Source organism: Brachionichthys hirsutus, chromosome 23, assembly GCF_040956055.1.
Source record: "Brachionichthys hirsutus isolate HB-005 chromosome 23, CSIRO-AGI_Bhir_v1, whole genome shotgun sequence".
In the NCBI taxonomy this organism is placed as follows: domain Eukaryota; kingdom Metazoa; phylum Chordata; class Actinopteri; order Lophiiformes; family Brachionichthyidae; genus Brachionichthys; species Brachionichthys hirsutus.
Window position 1 is genome coordinate 1443112 of NC_090919.1, and position 19643 is coordinate 1462754.

General features: G+C 47.4%; 2 protein-coding genes across 2 annotated transcripts; both read right to left on the reverse strand.

Annotated features, from left to right (window-relative positions):
* Nucleotides 1–1018: 1018 nt before the first annotated feature.
* Nucleotides 1019–12003, reverse strand: LOC137911679 (RNA-binding protein with multiple splicing-like). The gene is made up of 5 exons (XM_068756059.1): nucleotides 11941–12003; nucleotides 3005–3082; nucleotides 2698–2736; nucleotides 1105–1167; nucleotides 1019–1051 (listed from the first exon to the last, which is right to left on the reverse strand). The coding sequence occupies exons 1-5, from the start codon at nucleotides 12001–12003 to the stop codon at nucleotides 1019–1021; spliced, it is 276 nt and encodes a 91-aa protein (XP_068612160.1).
* A 6331-nt stretch (nucleotides 12004–18334) lies between these two features.
* LOC137911516 (dynactin subunit 6-like) lies at nucleotides 18335–19600 on the reverse strand. Its single transcript, XM_068755896.1, has 7 exons — nucleotides 19566–19600; nucleotides 19336–19400; nucleotides 19127–19232; nucleotides 18946–19034; nucleotides 18747–18794; nucleotides 18521–18663; nucleotides 18335–18433 (listed from the first exon to the last, which is right to left on the reverse strand). Exons 1-7 carry the CDS (start codon nucleotides 19598–19600, stop codon nucleotides 18335–18337), a joined length of 585 nt encoding a protein of 194 aa, XP_068611997.1.
* Between the last annotated feature and the right edge of the window lie 43 nt (nucleotides 19601–19643).

A 19643-nucleotide genomic window follows, 5' to 3' on the forward strand; every position in this document is an offset into this window, starting at 1 on the left:
GAAGAATCTACCCAAGAACTACGCAAACCCGCCGATTAGCCTCGCCTAAAAAGCCCACGAAAACAAAAGAACAGACGGCCAGATGGGCGGAGGAGGAGAGGAAAAGTTCTCTGAAGCTCTTTGCGAGGAAGGTCTACCCCCCCACCCCCACCCCCCCGGTTCGTCCCTGCCGACTCGAGCAAAGCCGAGCCGAAACAGTGAGGAAGACTCTCTTCTCATGAAGGGGAGGGAATTAACTGGGATTGCCTCGGCTCAGGGCGCTCGCAGCTGAGATTTAATAAGGTACATGTATATAACGAAGCCGTTAGAACCACCTGGATGAATGTTGGGGGGGGGGGGGGGGGGCAGGTCTGCGTGTACCGTCCTGGTGATAATTGTAACTGCTCTAACGGCGTCGTGAGGAGAACAAAGCCTAATTTTAAGAGGAAATAGGAAGTTACAGACTTAAATAAATCTCATCCTTCCTTCCCCTCAGTTTTCCGTCTTCCTATTTCAATATGCAGATAGATGTTTGCAAAACTCTGCCTCATCTCCATATGACCCCCCCGGGATGTAACTCCCCCCCCCCGAAAAAAAACAAGAGCGCTGTTCACTTCTCAGCCCCACTGAGAAATAAATTCCTACGGAATCCTTTCCTCAAGTCTCTGCTTTAAACAAAGTCGACTCTGCTCGTGACGGAGGGATCGAGAAAAACTTCCAAGAATACCTAGAAAAGGTAATATAATTACAAGTACAATTATCCGTACTATGTTTCATGAGAGCTGAATAAACCCTGAGAAGACGTTTGCCTCATCAAGGATCTACCGAGCGAAATAAATGAGATTAAAATTAAACCCTGGATCAATCTCATCTATATTTCTGTAAGAAATCAGCTAATTTTCCACCTGACCTTGCAGAGCGGGCTTTATTTGCTTAAAACGGCATCTTCACCCGGATTCACCGCGAAGAAAAATACCGTTTCCGTTACCGAAAATGCGTTTTTTTTGCACAGGAGGCAGGATAGACGCCATTCCCCCAGTCATCGCAAAATAGTCCAGAGCCGAGATGGAGCCTGAAGGGGGCACGAAGGGGGCATGAAGGGGGCACGAAGGGCACCACACTTACGTTCAAGGCATTCTTTGCAGCCTCCGCCTCTGATCGACTGTCAAAGCTGACAAACCCCACCGGCTGCGGAGACACGAAGACAAGACAAAAGAAAGAAACATGGTTTAAGGCAGAACACCGAGTCGGCATTTCTGTCGTTCTGTTTTATTCTTTTATTCTTTTACTTGCCGCCCCCCCCCCCCCCCCGCGCTCCATCTCCCCTGCCCTCCTTAAAGAGAGGCAACATCGTACAAGGAGAATTCATCACCCACCTCTCCTATGCCCAAATACGGACAACGTGAGCGAGAGGAAGGCAGAGAGAGAGTGAGTGTGTGTGTGTGTGTGTGGGGGGGGGGGGGGGGGGGGGGGTCTCGGGAATGAGAAGTTAGAGGTGAGAGGTGAGGATGAAAATGAAAAGACGTGAGGCAAGATGTAGAAATAGATTCCAGGACGTCCTCAAACGGGCGTTCTCATCTGTGATTGGTTTAACGAAAGGTGAGGGGAGAAAAGACGAGGTTCGGCTGTCAGATTTATAACCACGGCTGCAGATAAGAACAAAGAAAACACGCAGGAAGTGCGTGTGTGTGTGTGTGTGTGTGTGTGGAAGTGGGGAGGAGGGTGGGGCAAGGAGAAGTCTCTAAACATGCCGCTCTCATGGGGCCACGCTGCTGCGTGTGATCTGGAAAAGCAGTGTGGGGTTATGGGAATTTTGAACAAGTAGAGAAAGAAAGGGAGGAGGAGGAGGAGGAGGAGGAAGAGAGAGAAAGAAGAAACGAGGGACCATGTGAAGACGTCAGGAGGAGGACTCGTAAGGGGAATATAAATAGAGAAGGTCTGAGATCTGGCTCTTGCTATATAAGGAGATGGCTGCGTGTTCTCAGAGTCGGAGAGCGGGGGGGGAGGGGGGGATCAATTGATTTACGTCACCGTCGTCGTTAGCCGAGGGGAGAGGAATGTTGTGCAGTTTCGTTTGCGAGTCCAGAACATCGGCGCGGGCCGACCCTTGTTTAGAGGCAAGGCGGTGCAGGGAAGGGGGGTCGCAGGTCACGGGAAGTTCTGACAAGTTAGCCGACAAGCTAACCGGGATCTAAATGGCCCTGAACGCTCCTCGTCGGTCCGTCTCATCTTCAGGAGAACCGGCGCACCGCGGCAGATGGAGCGCCAATGTGAGGCTAAATTGTGGACACCTGCCAGCGGAGCTCATTTTCAGTCCCGGCCCCCCGAAGGCAACACTCAGTCGGTACCGCTCTTTTCAAAAAAGCTCGCTTTGACACACCTCGGATCGGAATTCTCTCCCCGCCTCCCTTCCCATTCCTGCACAATCCCACCAGAGTCGGCCGTCTGCGACTACAAGCGTACAAATCTGACTGCCGAAGGCAAGTCGGTGCAACACTTCAACACAATAAAGTTGTTGCCCCCCCCCCTACTCTGGGTACTTCATCCTGCGTCGTCAACAAGCCGATAGAACAGGGGGGGGGGGGGGGGGGAAATCGGTAAAAGGGGAAGCGAGGAAATGCACGGCGTCGATGAGCGAGAGCGCAGACGGGACGGTGATCGGCGTCCGGCTGACGCCTCCGTTCAATAGGCTGAGCTTCGGTGCGTCACGGCGCCTACCTGTTTGGAGGTAAGTTTGATCAAGGAGCCTTCGTAGCCCTGGAAAAGAGAAAGAAAAGAGAGTGTCAGAACTGGGAACAAAGGCGAGTCGCTTCAACTCGAGGTCGGGGAAACGAGTCGCTTCGTTTCCCCGACCTCTAAAGCTTCTCCGTGGATCAAGACGCGATTGAGCGTCGGCCTCAGGAGCACGGACGAGTTTCCATCGCCGTTTATTTCATCACCATTAATGGAGGTCCTCCCCCACCGACTGGCGGAAAGACGAGCGGCTAAAAATAGCTGCCGGTCCATTAAAAACATACAAACGTACCTTAAATGGTCTGAACAGGAGATAGAGCTCCCGCGGCTTAATGTCCAGCGGTAGGCCGCTGACGAAGAGCGTCCGAACCTGAGGAAGACGAGGAGGAGAAATCAGGTATTTTTCATTAACCTCCAGCGGTTATAAATAGCTGCCTGCGTTACCGACAGGAACGGACGAGGGCTGCCGGGATAAAGGCACCGGACCGGGGAAAAGGTTCTCAAGGAAAAGGTTCTCGAGGACGACACTAGAGGAGACTTTCAGTTCGGTAAACACACACCGACGACACACACACACACACACACGCACACACACACACACACCTTCCCACAGCGCAAGCACCGCACCTTCCGTGCGTTCTCTTCAAGCCCGACACGTCAGCGGCGTCTGAATCGGAACGCCAACAGGACATCCCACGAATGTCGCCACAAAGCTCGTGTGAACAGCAGCGGATCTTCCAACACAAGCACCGGCGTCCGAGACGAATGGAGATCGGGTTGCGCCGTGGAGGCGACGAAACCAGACGGACCTCAGACCAAACCAGCTCAGATCAATGCCAGGTCATGTGATCTGATTACTTGTTTAATATTCGGATTCTATTTGAGGCTTAAATTACATTCTGGTAGGTACGCGATTTGCATAGCAGACGCGAAGCTGGCGGATTCGTTAGATAACGGACTCACAACTGGGGGAGCCAAAGGAAATGCTGAACTAACACGTGTAACCCGACGCGCCCCGTTGATGCCAAAAGAGCGAGCGCCTCGCAAACAAAGGAGAGCAGCAACTGGGGGGGGGGGGGGGGGCGCGGTAGCTGCGGAGCCAACAAATCTCTGCTCGCCGACTTTCTCACCTTTGCCGTTACCTTATCTGAGCCAAGCCGAACCCTGCAGGGTCGAAGCCGCGCTCCGTCTCCTGCCGTCCTGTTGAAGCGCCGATAGAGGGTCGATAGTGGGAACAAAGGACCCAAACAGGATGGCATCAATCAGGAACGACAAGGGCAGTCACTGAGAGCTCATAAAACTAAGCGCTGATGGTAAAAATCAAAAGCGACAATATTCTGGCTTTGTTTTTGCCATTTTTCTCCACATCTTGTTAAAAATGTCCCCAAAGAGCCCCCCCCCCCCCCCATCAGATTCAAAAGAGCTGATATCGGAAACACACTTAACCAATGTGGGCATTTTATACGCCACAACAATGCAGATGGTGGCGTCAACTCGCACCCTAAACACGAGGTTAGCGCACAACGTCAGACAAGCGAAGACGAACAGAACAACGGGGCATTCCAGCCCGAGTCGCGCCTCCTTCCCGAGGCTTCCTGACGTCAGCTGTTGCGATATATATATATATGATCGCGGCGTCTGGCGCGTACGTGCGCGGCTCCCCTCCTGCAGACATCTGCCATTGATTACAGTATCGGTCTACAACTACGGCGCTTTGGTGCGAGCCCCGGAGAGGCCGCGAGGGCGGTAAAAGGTGGCGCCGCCAGGTAAAGTGAGGCGCGGCTTCACGATGCAGCGAACCGAGCTGAAGGTCAAGCGAGGGGTTGAACCGTTTCTACCGTTTCATTTTTAAAAAAAAGACAAGATAAGCCCTTTTCCACCGTTTGATGGTTCTTCCGAGCATCACGCGGCGGGCATTTCCATAATGCTGAGTCGCCTCGTATAGGTCTTTGAATCATTGACCGTTTACGATGTGCTCACATGGCAACCACGCAGGCGAGGCTTTGATCAAAAACAGCATAACACAGGTTAGCCATGCACTTCACAGCCGGCTACCAGCGTAGTTTCCTGGCAACACCTTAGAGGAGGCACAGCAGAGCGTGGAGCCCCGGGCCAGAAACATCAGATCTTATTAAGAACACTTCTGCAGCAAGTCCCGGCGGATCAATGCACCTCTAATCAGAGATCCTTGATTCCTCCACAAGCCCTGGGATGAGGTCATCCCCTTTATTGATACGCTCCCATTGCACTTTGAGGGTTTGCTGGTGCTGAGATGGAGCAAAACAGACGTTGGACTTGTATAATAAGTCATTTCTTTCTGCTAAACTGCAGATATTGCTAGGAAATGTGCAAGAAAATAAATTAGTCTTCTTCTTTACAGTCTTTTATGATGGCTAATCTCCTACAACAAATAATTTGCAGGGAAAACTAAAAGCACAGCTGATCAAATTTGAGTTTGGGCAATGATTTTTGCTGTTCCTCCTTTGTTTGGCAGTTCTTTCCAAACCCGTATGATTAACTTGCTCGTTTTATTAGCTCCCAGTGCAGCCTTTAACACAGTTAAAGGTTCCGTCTTTCCCTGCTACACCTACCGAGCGCCTTGAGACGACTTTCTGTTATGGATCTGGTGCTATAGAAATAAAATTGAGTTGGATTAACCGATCGCTTTTGTTTAAACGCCCGACAGCCGTTGCTGTGATGTGACATCTCTTCCAGTAACCATGTGAGCACAAAACCACCAATAGCTTAGAGAATAAGATCAAAGACACTTTAGACTTACAAAGGGTGATAAATTTAGCATTGAGCTCAGACATCGGGTGCTAAAAATATCTCAGAAACAACAAACAAAAAAACATTCCTGGCTTCGCTAACAAAGTGTCATCTACAGGAAACGGTTTATTTGAAACTCAGCCCTTAAACCCAAAGACCAAAGTTCCTGCCACACATACTTCCCATTGTCGAATGACACGGAGCCTTAATTGGGCAAAATTAAAAGCACTTCTGCTTAACGAACAGAACAATAAACGCCATTCAAAGTCTGAAAGCGAAAGCATTTTTAATTTCTTCCAGCACGCAACGCAATTCGTCGGCCGTTTTTAACAGCTGCGTTGATTTTCCTAATTAAACGACGTTGTGTCTTATTCATGTGTCATTTCCATCCAGCCATTGTGTGGACTGCGCTACACCTAGCGCCTGAAATGGCTCAGCGTGCCCCGTTTAACTTTCTCAGATCTCTCGCTTTAATTGAGTGGTTTTTTTTGACCATTCATTCCGGCTGTAATGAGGGACACGACCTTGGCGTGATGTGAGATGATTACTTTTTTGCTTCTCTCTCTCTCCCCGACGTGTGTGTGTGTGTGTGTGTGTGTGCGTGTGTGTCAGTGTGTGTATTCATTTGACAGCCAAGCGAACTGTGTAAGTGGAGCACCTTTGAGTTGCGTGGAGGACACATCTCTAACCTTGAAGCCTTGCTAAAGGGAGGTACCGTAGCCGATTGTAGCATCTATCTGCGTGTGTAGCTACGCTGCGATTACCTGCATGGGTCGCTTTCAAAAGCACACAAAAGTGCGACCGACCTAAAAATCGAAGCAAAGTCTACCCAAAAGCGTGTGCGAGCTCAGAGCCGGTTGAGTTTTCCTGCATCATTTGAGTGCAGCGTTACTAAAACCAACGAAACGGGGAAAACTCTCACATTCCTTTTGCGATGCGAGTCGACATTGCGCTGCGTTGGTACCGCGTTCCGTCTGCCTGCCCCCCCCCCGATAGGTGTCAGAAGACATAAATGGATGACTCCATTTGTCTGTTAATCATCAGGGTCAAGTTTCACATTCGGGCGCCAAGAGGTCACAGGGTTATTGCGCAGGTTGGGGTTCAACCGAGAGGTTGCGTAAACTACCAAGAGTCACGACCGAGCAGCAAAGAAAGTTTCTTTCTCTCTCTCTCTCGTCCTTCCACAAGTGCTTTTGACCGACAATTAGAGCACAGCGAGGGCCCGTAAATGTTCCAACAGGTTAACCTTTAAAAGACATTTCAAACAAATGGCCGAGGAAAAGCAAGCCGGCTCCCACGTCAGTGTTTTTCCCTTCCCTTCCTTTCTCCATAACTGTTTCCCTTGTTTTAAGGGAAGAATACTTGTGTTTTAATGACACTCAAGTGCTCTCACTGTCTTATTAGCTATTTCCAATCTCGACATTAAGGCCTCAGGGTGCCCATTTGGACGACAAGGAAAGAGCGACTCTTTTACAGGTCGGCGCCCCGGCGTTCAGAATCTTCCAGACTACTTTGCTCTCTTCTTCCTGTCTCTTATCTGATAAGTCTCGCTCAACGGACTTAACATTCCGAAGCACTCATTAAAGCGAACTAATCAGCCAAATCCTCCCTCGGCCCATCCTGGACTCTCCTTTGTTGCCATCTACCCAACTGGACAACTCAAAATGTTTGGTTTTGAGGTTGGGTGGGCAGAGAGTTCATGTCTGGTGCGAGGGAAGGCAAAAACAAAAAGCTTAGTCATCCCCTGTGATGAACTCTGATGCTAACATGGACCCTTTATGCGATGGCGCAGTTTCAGTTGCCCCTTTTGCACCGCCTATTAAAGACGGGGCCGATGTGCCTGTTTTTACGAAGACTAGCGCGTCATTGTCGTCAAGAGGGGAGCTCATTAGTGAGCAGAAAACAAGGCCATATATGATCATAAACATCTTTCTTTATTGAATCCCTACTTCCATCGATGGTGTATCAAAGAAAAGGAAAGTCCCTTCCCAGATCCTACTTCTTAATTCGTCACCATAAATGGTCCTTCTGTTCAGATATCTCAGGGTCAAGCTTTCAACATGTGGGGGGCGATAAGGGTAAAGGAGTTTCTCTACTGGGACTAAAATTGGCGAGAGAGAGCAGGATGGAGAAGGGAGTGGTAGGAAAAGGAGAGAAGATTATAAACAGTACCAGGGCGGAGGGAGGGAGGAAATGGCAAGAGAACGAGATAGCCGAAGAGAGGGAAGAAAAAGGCTGGGGCACATGAAGGGAAGGAGAGAGAAGGAAACGGAGGGGAAGGGAGATAAAAACGGAGAGAGGAAATTAGAAACATTAACAAATCGTCAAGTGAAAAAGTGCGCGAGAAAAGATCATTATAGAACACGACGGAGCAAAATGAAGTGAGGGTGAGAGGAGAGAGCAAAGCAAGGTGGAGGACGACTTTCATTCGGGTGTTATTTATTACACAGGAGGCTCCGGGTTGACCGACGAGGCCTTTGAAGACGAGCAGCGCTACGAGATCGTGCTTAGTTTTAAAAGTTTATTTATACCGCAGGTTCCCCAAAAAAGGATACATGTACATTTTATATATATATATGCATATATGTATATCTCAACAATTCTTTGTAGCTGATATTTTCTTCTCCATCAGTCTTGCCAGCCGTTCCTGACGCTAAGCCTCGTTGTTGTTGTCTTTTCAAATACCTCTTTGTCGCACAGCTGACAAATGGCCGAGATGAGATGACAATTCCCGCAGCGCTTTTATAAATAAACTCCCACCAATCAGACGCGGAGACGGAGCTGCGGTTAGATATTTGTGCGAGGCGACGGTGAAGCTTGACTTTTGATGTCATTCTGAGAGTTCGACGCTTTAATCTGGACGTAATTCACCACGTAAACTTCTCTTTGCGAATCCAAGGGGGGGTATTTGTTCTGCTCCCCTCCGGTAACGTTTCACGTCACGCCGCGTTAATACATCCGCGTGCCCTTTTCCATAGATCCGTTCGGGAGCTGCGACCGCCGCGCGCTACGGACGGGCGTGGCCTCCCTCCGCGTCTCCGTGCTTCTCCTGCTCCCCACCTTCGTCTCTTCACGGAAAAGGTCACGCCGGCCACATGAGCCGCTATTTGAAGAGGATCTGGTGGATACCCGGAGCAGGCCAAGCACAATCCAAAGATCTACGTTCACCCTCGGTAGAACCAACGGATGTTTTAAAAAGGTTTAACGCCCCGCTGGTTTTTACCGTTATATCCGGTTCCGTTACGACTTTTATAGACCGTTTACTGCAAAGGAGAAAATATCAAGAGTTCACTCGCTTGTGTAAAATCAAGTGAGGTTTGGCGGCAGACCTCCGTGGTTGAGGAGGCTGGGCAGGTCTCCGCTTGAATAAACACAAGTCGGCTAGAGGGGAATTGACAAGGAGGTCAAAGGTCGAGCTTAGTCGGGTGACTGTTCGCTGCGATGCATTCCATTTGGTCACGGCCTGTCCAGCATGTCCTCACCGCTCTCCATCTCTATTCCCTCTCTTTGTTGTTAACGCGATTTTCGGCACCGATTAAATATTTGTTTCTCCACCCGATTAGATCAAGAAAATTGCGAAATATTCAGCATCTCGGTGTCTCAAAGCCATGACGACATCTTCTGAGCGTTTGTTTGATTTGATCTTTTACTTCAAAAACACACAAAAGACGTAAAAATTTTATTGACAGCAAACAGGAAGAAGGCAAATCCTCGCATCGGATGCGAAGACGGTCGTTATCCAACAAGCCGCTGATAATGCGTGCGATTAATTGCTTGTTTGTAGAAATGTGTTCATTATTCTCTTAAGTTCACCTCATCAACCCTGAAGACCCCCTTCTCTCGGGGGGGGGGGGGGTCCATACAAGGCCTGGAAAGTACAGCTGCTCGAGGCGCATCTTTGACATTCAACACGTAAGAGACGGCGTGTCGGACCGACTGGCCGCCGAGTGGCCGGCATGTGAAAGCATCCAGAACACCTGATAATACAACCCTTATCAAACAGACCCACCAGATTAGATTCTGCCGCGGTACGAAACCCGCATACCTCCATCTGCAACAACGCCATGTTTGGCGAGAGCCGGTCAGAGGAAGATAAAACGTTAAGCGCTGTCAAGCTTTGGAGCGCGGCGGCGGCGCTGTGTGTTTGAGCAACGAAGCGGTGGGGGGGGGGGGGGGGCGAAGCTCGATACGGCCCTTAAGCAAATCAGTCATCTATTGAGCCGCATACTACAGTGTGCAGGGGGGGGGGGTCGGCATGTGAGAGTCATACCAGTAAGGTTGTTAAACTTTGACTCTCATTAAATCATGGTTTATAGTTTTGTGTTAAGCACAAAACTTACGCGCCTTTTTTGATTTTTATTCATATTTTCCTGTCCAAAATTAGTTAGTTGGTCTTCAAATAATTATTTTTGTGCTACTTTTATTCTATTTTTCTTTATTCAGTCCGTAAATAAGTCATTTATTGTTACCTCTATGTACTGAAATGTCAAACTACGGTATACATCCATTACCACTGTCACACTATCGGTCATTGAAGCAGCCACAAGGGGGCAGTCAAACATTAACGGCAGCAAAAAAACAGCGACAGCAGAGGAAGTTGGAATAAACTGCTATGAACTGGAATAAAATGCAGCAAAAGCAGAGGAATCAATACTTTAAAGAAACTTCTCCCTCTTCTTCATCATGTCTGCAGAAATTTGTCACATCTTGCGCGACTTACAGTGACACTGCCCCCAGTGGTCTCCAATGCTGCATTTAATCCATTTTGCACATACCCATAAACTGTCAGAAAACATGGACAAATATGGACGAGATGAACGCAGAAACGCCTCCATCCACCCGTGCGTGAACACACAAACACGCATGTCAATTTCTGTGTGCAGGTCTGCTTCTTCAATGTGCGTATCTGCATACAAGCCACCTCATTACACATGAGATAAAATTGAAGTTGAATAAATTGAAGTCTGGATGACTTCCAAACAGTTCCCACAGCCATTAGATTCCTCCAGCTTTTACTCCGCCTTTTACACAATTCATGAGACGAGTCTCAACGTCGCGTAAAGAAAAGTTATTTTTTGATAGCTCCAAGATTCATCTTTCAGGGAGAGATGTGACTAGTAATAACTCTCAGAGGCAATGCATGAGTCAAAACACGTTCAGTCGGAAAAGAGGACAAGAAATGGGAGGCATGAGAAAAAGACTATTAAAATAGTCAAGAGCTGAAAAGGCCATTTAGGGAGCGATAAATCACGTTAGCGCGACAACAAAGATGTCAGGTGCGATAATGAGTTATTCATGAGGTGATGATTAAACAGTGCTGTCGTGTCAGGTTCTTGTTGTCTTTGGTTATAATGAAAAAAATAAAACAAAAAGACGCATTTTGGCGAAAAATGAGAAAACCCATCAATGCCGTTAATACAACTCTTAATATATTCAGATTAGCCATGAATCAAAAACAAGCCAAGCAAAGCACTGCAGAGCGAAGCCGAAGCTTTCCATCAGGTTTCTAGTTCTTTAAACTTCAACCTCATCGGCGTGGCGCCGCACCAACACCTCAGCAACGGACCAAATATGGTGATGGGCCAGGCTCGGCGTGTCTGGATATCCAGTTTTACCGTTTCAAACAGAACAATGAGCTTCATCAAGGGACGCCAACAAAAATACGCGATACAGCCATGTACACCTTTCTTACACAATTTGGCTCCGGATGTGTGGAGCCCTGATAAAACAAGAATAGAGACGCTTCCGTGCCCCCCCCCCCCCCCCTCATGCAAAGGGTGCCGCTGCAAACAAATTTACCAGAAGGGATAGATATATCACAGATTGGGGATTGTGCAATATTTACAGAGGAGGAAGAAGGAAAAACTGATATTATCCTGCGTATTTGGAGAGAAGATACATTTTCACCTGAAACTAAACTGATTACCTCACATATTTTCGGACATTCTTTCATGAGCAGATAAGAAGGGGGGGGGGTTGCTTCCCTGTCAGGGAACGGGTCTGGCGCTGCACGTTATCGCCCACATGTTGCAGCGGTTTGAAAACCCCATTTATTACTGCTTTTTGTGTATTTTGATGTCCCGAGTTGTCCGTCAGTGACACTTGATGCCTTTTGACAGAAACATTTGTCATTATATCTACAATAAAATAATGATTTTAAGGAACTGCTTATTATCAGAGGTTGTGATTCTTCCTCTCTGTTTTTTTTTAAGCGTTTGTTGCACCTTGAGGGGAAGTTTTAAACAAAAACAAAAACATTGCTGGCCTCAAGTTGCAGATAAAAAGCGGTATAATTTATTGAAATAATAAAAACTGGATAATAAATGTAGCAGGAAAAAGCCTTTGAGGGGCTTTACATTAACAACATCAACACATAGGACAAAAAATAGTCCCGGTATAGTTAAAACGCGCAACAACTACTACATAAAATCACATTTACTCCGCCAGCGGCGGACGTACCTCCTCTTCGTGGTTGGTGAATTCACTCTGCTCGTTCTCCTTCTCGGCTTTGCTGTTACTCATCGTGAGTTTGGCTCTTTTGTCGCCCGCGCTAGCGCCGTCTTCTTCCGCCGTCTTCCGTTTCGGTGTCGCTCCGCTCGTCTCCTCCAGGACTCGGGTTTTAAAAAGCGCCCACCGACAGGTAAGCTGTCCGCGCGCGGCCACCGTCCTTTCTGACGCGAGCCTTTCCACCTCCCCCGCCGTTACTTTACTTTGGCGACATCAATGACGAGGAGGAGATGTTTTCTACGGAGAAGGTGGAAAGCGGCGAAGAAGAAGAAGAAGAAGAAGTCAGCTTGAGAGCGGCGTGAAATCTGTGCAGTCAGATATTCCTCCGCGCCATTCCCTGGAAAGACTCTCCGGAGGCTCGCGCTGCTGTTCCCCGAATGAAATTCAATAAAGGTTCGGCTTGCTACGCCGCAGGCAAACTTCTCTCCTCCTCGCGCGCGAGCGAGCGAGCGAACGAGGGAGGGCGGGGTAAAGGGCGGGGCAAAGGGCGGGGCTAGGGAGGGATGCGCCGTCTGCTGGGCTTTAACAAGTTTCACCGCGTGTTTCCAGAGCGACCGTGGATAATCACCGACCTCCTGCCGGTCACTGCGGCACAGGAGTAATGTGATTACAGCGTGGGATCCATGTTTTTTTTTTTTTGTTTCTAGCTGATATTTAGCTTTATTAGCATCCGTGCACAGTTATAAACCCCACGTGTTTTTATCAGCTGTAGAAGAGAGATAAATAGATCTCAGGAATCTTTGCCCATTCCTCAAGTAAAAAGGTTTCCAGTTCTGTTGTTTGTTTGTTTTTCCTTCAAAATCTCACTGGAGATTTTCTGCCGGGTTCGAGTCAGGCCGCTCCCCGGCTGCACGGATCCCGAAAAGTTCTCGAGGTACTAGAACTGTCTTAAAATCCTTTCCTGATAAAGCAGTCAAATATTTACCACAGATTACACACAGCAGCAGACAAAACCACGATCGATCCCTTCACAGAAATCATGTGACCCCCTTTTTTTTTTTTTTTTTAAATCAGAACTTCTAATTGATTTCCTGAAAGGAGACGGACACGATTAAAGATGGCGAGTTGCCTTTATCTCACTCAAACACAATTTGACTGATGACCTCAGCGCGGGGGCGACAGCCAGACCCCGGAGCGATGGAAATGTCTCCGCAACAGAAGGGATGAGCAAACACTAACAAGTTTACCGGCACGCCTGTTATTGTCTCCGGCACAGGGGGGGGGGGGGAACAGCTTTAAAAGCAGAGATCAGGTGACGAGGCGGTCTTGAACGCTCCCCTATTTCAACACATTTATTTCCAGCAGCTGCCTTGGCTTTGTGCTTCGCATTGAAAGTTCAAGCGCTGACAGCTCAGCGGTGGAGACTTTGAATACGTGTCCCGTGACATTTATTGTGCACGACACAAGCTCGCATTTTCTGACAGTCGGCGCAGGAAACGGGGGGGGGAGTCATTTCTGCTGATCCTGCTCCTCAAAAGCAACACGAGGTAGGATAAAACTCCCCCCCCTCCCTCCCTGATCACGTCTGTATCAGTTACTCTGCATCTGATGCGAACACGAGGAAGAAGGGGAAGAGTCTTTTCATGCTGACGAGACGCAGTTGAGGATGAGCGGAGCAGGAGGAGGAGGGTCCTGAAGATAAAAATGGAAACGCTCCCCTCGCTGCTCAACACCCCTGTATCAAAGCTTCCTGTTTGAGTCTGGGGAGGAGGAGGAGGAGGAGGAGGAGGGGGGGAGAGGTCCCAGCTGTGTTTGACAGGTCTCAGGGCTGAGTGTGGTCTGATGCTCGGAAAGGGAGGGGAGAGGGCATGTGTCTTCACCCCGATGTGCACACACACACACACACACACACAGAGGGTGGCAGGGGAATGAGGAGCGGCTCAGAGACAGCCGGGTCCCGGTGTCCAAGGTAACGTCAGCCAGCTCTGACACGGTCCGGCTTCAGATGGAGATGTCTTTGTGTCTCAAACAAACAAACAAACAAACGAGCACACAAACAAAGCTGCGCTAATTTTAAGCGTTTTAGGAATTGAAGAGCAAAGAGTCTGAACTATGCTTAGAGCTTAGAGTCTTTCTGGGAGGCTCTTTTTCTCCAGCATCTTTCCTTCGCCTTCTGGCATGTTTTGACTATCTGTTGGGATGGTTTCTGCTCCTGGTCTGAACACTTCCTGACATTCCAGACTTACATTTTGTCACCGAGACCTCGAGCGTGCGAGGAACAGGACATTCATATGAGAATATGCAAAAACCATGAATTTAATCAGACTCCACTTATCATCTTAACCTTTAAAGCAATCTATATAAAACGATAAGATCAAACATCACAATTATATATCGCTTAATTACATGATTGAGTTAAATATCCTGACACACGATAAATAACGTTTCATGTCTCGGCCGAGACAAATCCGGTTATCCGATATTGTCTTCTGGATCAATGACTTGTAGCTAAAAGGCCAGCAAGCACCAACACAAGAATCTGTCATGTCACAATGCCGATGTATCGACCAATCCCGTCGAACCCCGTCGTGGGACCCCCCCCCCCCCGTGCTCGGTCAGATGACTCAAAGATGATGTGTCCTTACCCCCCCCCCCCCATTTTCTCCCTGTCTTTGCATTCCTGAGACTCAGTAGCAAACGGATCTCATTATCAAGGTTCTCCACGGTCGTCCGAAAGGACAGAATAAAGACAAGCAAATTCAATTCTATGAAGAGATCATCTGTAAAAAAAAAAAAAAAAAACAAGCAGCGCTTTGCTTGTAGACACGACAGCGGCTTCGGGTTTGGCAGCGCAACACGCTTCACCCTCATGAGCGATGTGAGGTAAAGTGGCTCTCTTCGGGCGCAGCGCCAAGCCATTCCATTCCCTTGACTTAGTGATATTCCGTGTTCCTCCCTTGTGCTTAGTGCCCTTTGATCTTCCTTTTTAAAATCACCAATGAGCAATTTGTGGTCAGCTTGACCCGCTCTAATTAGCCGTGAAAGGCTTCGGCGGTTTCGTTTAGTCTGCTCGGCCGTTTTCCGTCTTCTTCATAAGCAAAGGCTCATAACCTTTTACGTGAAATAAACATGACATTAAAAAACGACTTTTTAAGCTTTATACTGTACAACTAAGTTCTGTGCTTTTATTAAGCAGTCTTAAGACTTCAACTCAATAGCCATGCGAGCACTAGCAGCACTGAGCTAAATGCTAATGTGATGCTAGTATCCGTTAGCTTCATATGTATGCCAAACACACGATATGTTGTGTTCTGCCTATTATCAATTGCCAGAAAACTCATGTGGGAAAAATGCAAGGCTCTGCCAGGAAATAATTCCTCAACACCATGTTGCTTGAGAATCTTTTTATTCACAGTTGTTTTTGGTCGAAAAACATTTGGTTCCCATTTCAAGGAGGCCGAAAACGTCAGAACTGAAGAGGCAGATGTGTCGATAAAGGGCTGGTTAGAGTAAGATTGTCTTCATCATGCCCCCCCCCCCCCCCCCCCCCCCTGTTGGACCAAGCTCGTGGAGAGAGAGGACAAGAGGCTCTTGTGATTAACTCGGTTGCATTACTGAGTAGTGAGGTAGAACGAGCATTTATCCTCAAGGGCACGCCGAGGTCGTCAGGTGCAGTAGATCTGACAAGACAAGAAAGAAGCCCACTCTGAACAAAACCGTGCGTTCAGGTTTGCTTCCTCGTGTCGACCAGTTGTGGGAGCCCATTAGAAACGTCACACCGAACTCTACGTTCACGTGGTTAAACAGAGGAGCGACCACAATCCGTCTCCTCGGCTTGAATTCCCAAACGTTGACGACAGGTCTGAGCCGTGGACAATAAAGCGCCGTCTAAATGCTGCTGAGTGGTCCTGGAAGTGTCTCCAAGCAGGTCAAAGGGAAGTACAGTTTAATCTCTCGTTTTGTTGTGCAGTGGAACCAATAAAAAGTTCAACTGAAGCCTGGCACTCAAAGGTCTTTAATCTTTATAGAACAATGCGTGCCTGGAGAAAATGTTCACCAGCGGTGGGCTGAAGAAATTTAACTTCCAGCCAAAATCGATTGTGTGGTTGTTTTAACTTCCACTACAGCTCATAATTGTACCTTCAATTATTGTCGAGTCACCGTTATGTCACCCTGTTATGTCGTTTTCAGGTAAGCATGTAAATCTCGTCACCTAACCAGAGATCAAAGCATTCATTTGTTCCACAGGCCATAATGTTTTCAAAGGAGGACGTGCTAGCGCCTCATATTTCGTGAACTTTGGCACTGCTCTTGTCCTCAATCGGTTGCCATCCATGCCTAATTATGTTGGTATGTCTTTGGGTATCTGTGCAGGTGTGACTGGGTGTGACTCTTATGTGCGTGAAATGTGACAATGCTGCAAAAAAAAAAAAGTCAAGGGATTGACAAAATCATAAAGATCATGGGGATCCGGATTAACAGTAGGTTCCAGGTTCCATGGCAATCCAATGGACAGTTGTTGATCTGGACTAACCCGTATGACAGCCGGTGTTTCAGGGACCCTATTGTGAATAAATAAATTATTTCTGTGCGATCGCGGTAGAAATCCTTTCGGCTTGTAGGTCACATTTCACTTTTAAAAGGTGGAGTGGACTTGGATGCAAAGGTCAGCTGTCAGAAGCTCTTTATCCTCTCAAACAAAGCAGAAGCCTGTTTGTCTAAGACTGACTGCTCCAAGGCGTGGACTGGAGATGTTGCTGGAAGCACAGACCAGCAGGTAATTAAACAACAATACCAGGACTTATTGTTCTATTTTGCTTCAGCATAGTTTTATTTTACAGACACCTCTTCGGTATCCAGTCCTACAAACTCAAATCTCACGCTTCCTTCTTTGTTTACGATAAACTATTGTTGACTCGTCAGAGAATAATGCACATTGTAGCACAGGGCAAATATTGACTTGCGACAATGCCGTGGAAAAAACACTGCAGTGTTCTAAAGCATGCCGTTACAAGATAGTGGAAGCTGGATCATTTGGTTTCAAAAGAGTACAGTACAGAAGAGGTATAAATATCTGTTTCCAAATATAGAGCCGCGTTTGAACATCTCAAATTCCTGTCAGGAGTTTGCTATCATCACAGCCATTTTGCATGTCTAAAAACCAAGCGCAGATTAAAATATTGTGTTCGCTCTCCCCTCCCTTTAAGGGTCGTGTCATTCTGCACATCCTGCGACGGTGCCCATCGTCAGTCTCCCGTGTCATATGAATGTGATTTTATGCTTTGGTAACACCCTCAAAATAAAAATGGTAGTGAAGAAGGGGGGGGGGGGGGGGGGGGGAAACAGAAGAGGTGAGAACAGAAAGGAGCCGAGATGTGGCCCTGGTTGCATTCCGCCGCCGAAATAATTAGCCCTCGGTTGAAGTTGCTTCTTTCTGAAACTCGAGTGTGACATGTCGAAATGATTGTTGGCAATGTTTGACATGGGCTTTGGGACTCCTATAGGGACCTGCTGAACCGTGCGGTGCCCCGCCCACTGATTGCATCGCCATTAAAGCTCTGCAGCAGCCTTGAGTAAACAGCAGTTAAATGTGACAGCTGAGCTGTTTATGTCAGGTGTTCATGGGCGGTGGGCTGGCGCTTATCCACGTCCAAATCTGTGTGGTTGTTTAACCAACGTAAACACCACCCGGGGGGGGGGGCATCGGCGATGAAATACAAGTTGCAGCCACACCCATGGCAATTATGATAAACGCAGCCTTGCATGTAATTCCCACTGTGACCAGACGCACCAATGTGGCAACCCTGGGTGGGAGGGGGGGGGGGGGGATTAGCTGAATCTTAGATGGGAACCCCCCCCCCGACCCATATTATTTTAGGCTTCATGTCTACTCAGATTACACTTTTTAACACTTTATGCACATCATTATCTGTAGAGACTATTTCTAGACCAGAAAACTAGATTTTCAACATTTGTTTTAGTGCAAAAGAAATATTTTCATTTCACATTAACTTGTTTTTATTGGGAACTTTCATTAAAGGAAGTCGTCAGTGTAAACGGTGCAGACTTGTGGACAAAGTCGCTCAACAGCGCCTCCTTGTGGTTCAGAAAATATAAGACCGTAAAACAACAAGGAGTAAAAGCCACTTTCGCTGGGATTTTTATTGAAATATTTCACATATTCATCAAAACAATTCTAAATACAAAAAAGTGATTAAATAACAGAAAATTGGCACAGAAAATAAGTCTAATCTGATTAATATTATAGCCTTAATATCGCTCTGCAAGTACGGGTGCATTCTTTTGACATGCAGATGGTGTGACCGTTGTTTTCTGAGGTATTTTACTTCACTTACGTTTAAACATTAAGTACAGGAGGTGCAAACCCTCCAATCCAGCTCGGCCTTTAGTTTCTCAAAGGTGTCCCGTTTCCTTTGACCGTCTTCTTCAAGTGGTGATAGTTCGGTAAGATCTTCATGAGGAAATCGAGCTGCAGAGTCTGAGGCTGCGAGAATAAAAACAAACATTGCAGATGAGATGCATTTGCACAGAAACGAGCAGAGGTCTAACCCCCCCCCCCCCCGAGACCAACCTGAGGCTTCTCGCTCTGCACATGCCTGATGCAGTTTGAACCGTACACGACCGTGTTCTCCGGCACGGCCTCACACGTGTTGATCTGGCAGCAGGCGCCGATGATGCAGCCGCTCGTCAGGATCACATTTCTACCGAGATCAGCTGTAAATGCAGAACGAGAAATGTCAATAATGAGAGATGGAGCGCACAGATGGTGAAATAAATACTCCATGTTGCTACAGCACCTTTAGACTCTATCACATTATTGTCTCCAATTTTCAAAGCTTGAGAAACTGGTAGCATTGTTAAGGGTTCTAACGTTGCAGTTCTAGATAGTAGCGATTACAATCTGATATTTTGGTTTGTCAACATATATCTTGAATCTGATTTGCGCCCGAGCAGGAATAAATTCCCATTTGCATTCATTTGGATAGCAAAGGATACCACACCCAACCTCAAACACGTTATTGCTCCCGATTGTCATGGTTTTCGGCTCAACTCCTTCAGTGGCTGGCAGGATGTTTTCTGGATAGCTATGATTTTCAAAAAAAAAAGAGAGAAAAAAAACCCAGAGATGAAAAAGTGATTTTTAAATTAGAACATTAAATTCGAATGCATACTGTACCTGTTAATAATAAGTGCTTGCTCCTCGATCAGATTGCCCTCCCCAATGACAATCGGCCCTGCCTCCGCTATGATCCGTGCTTTGGGGTGGACGACCGTCCTGGCACCTGTACAGGTGAAGAAGTGTTATCTTAAAGGGAGCACGTAATAGAAACAAAGCATAATAATAAATAACAAAGGTGGGGGGGGGGGGGGGCGTCTATTTCTTACCAATGGTCACATCTCCTCTTATTTCACTCTCAACACATACGACAGCACCAGCTGCAATTTTTGCACTGCAAGAATACAAATAATATAAATTCAGATTCGAATCAATAAAGCGGAAGTCGCGTTAAATAAAGAGGCCATCGTCGCTATAATTACTATGAATATGGGCGGCGCCATCTGCTTTTTTTCGCATGATTTTAAAGCGCCGCCGATCAGATGTAATCGTTATCTACCTTTTCTGTGCCATGGTTTGCTTGGCGTCTGTCATCCTTGCGACGAAAAATGCGCCGAATGTATCGATGATTTATTAT

Excerpts from the sequence above, each read along its gene's own strand:
- LOC137911679 (XM_068756059.1), bottom strand. The coding sequence starts at position 12,003 with ATGAGTAACAGCAAAGCCGAGAAGGAGAACGAGCAGAGTGAATTCACC. Across the intron at positions 2,737-3,004 it reads TCCTGTTCAGACCATTTAAG|GGCTACGAAGGCTCCTTGAT; the intron begins GTACGTTTGTAT and ends TCTCTTTTCCAG. Across the intron at positions 1,168-2,697 it reads TCAAACTTACCTCCAAACAG|CCGGTGGGGTTTGTCAGCTT; the intron begins GTAGGCGCCGTG and ends GTGTCTCCGCAG.
- LOC137911516 (XM_068755896.1), bottom strand. The coding sequence starts at position 19,600 with ATGACAGACGCCAAGCAAACCATGGCACAGAAAAG. Across the intron at positions 19,233-19,335 it reads AAGAGGAGATGTGACCATTG|GTGCCAGGACGGTCGTCCAC; the intron begins GTAAGAAATAGA and ends TCACCTGTACAG. Across the intron at positions 18,664-18,746 it reads TAATGTGATAGAGTCTAAAG|CTGATCTCGGTAGAAATGTG; the intron begins GTGCTGTAGCAA and ends CTGCATTTACAG.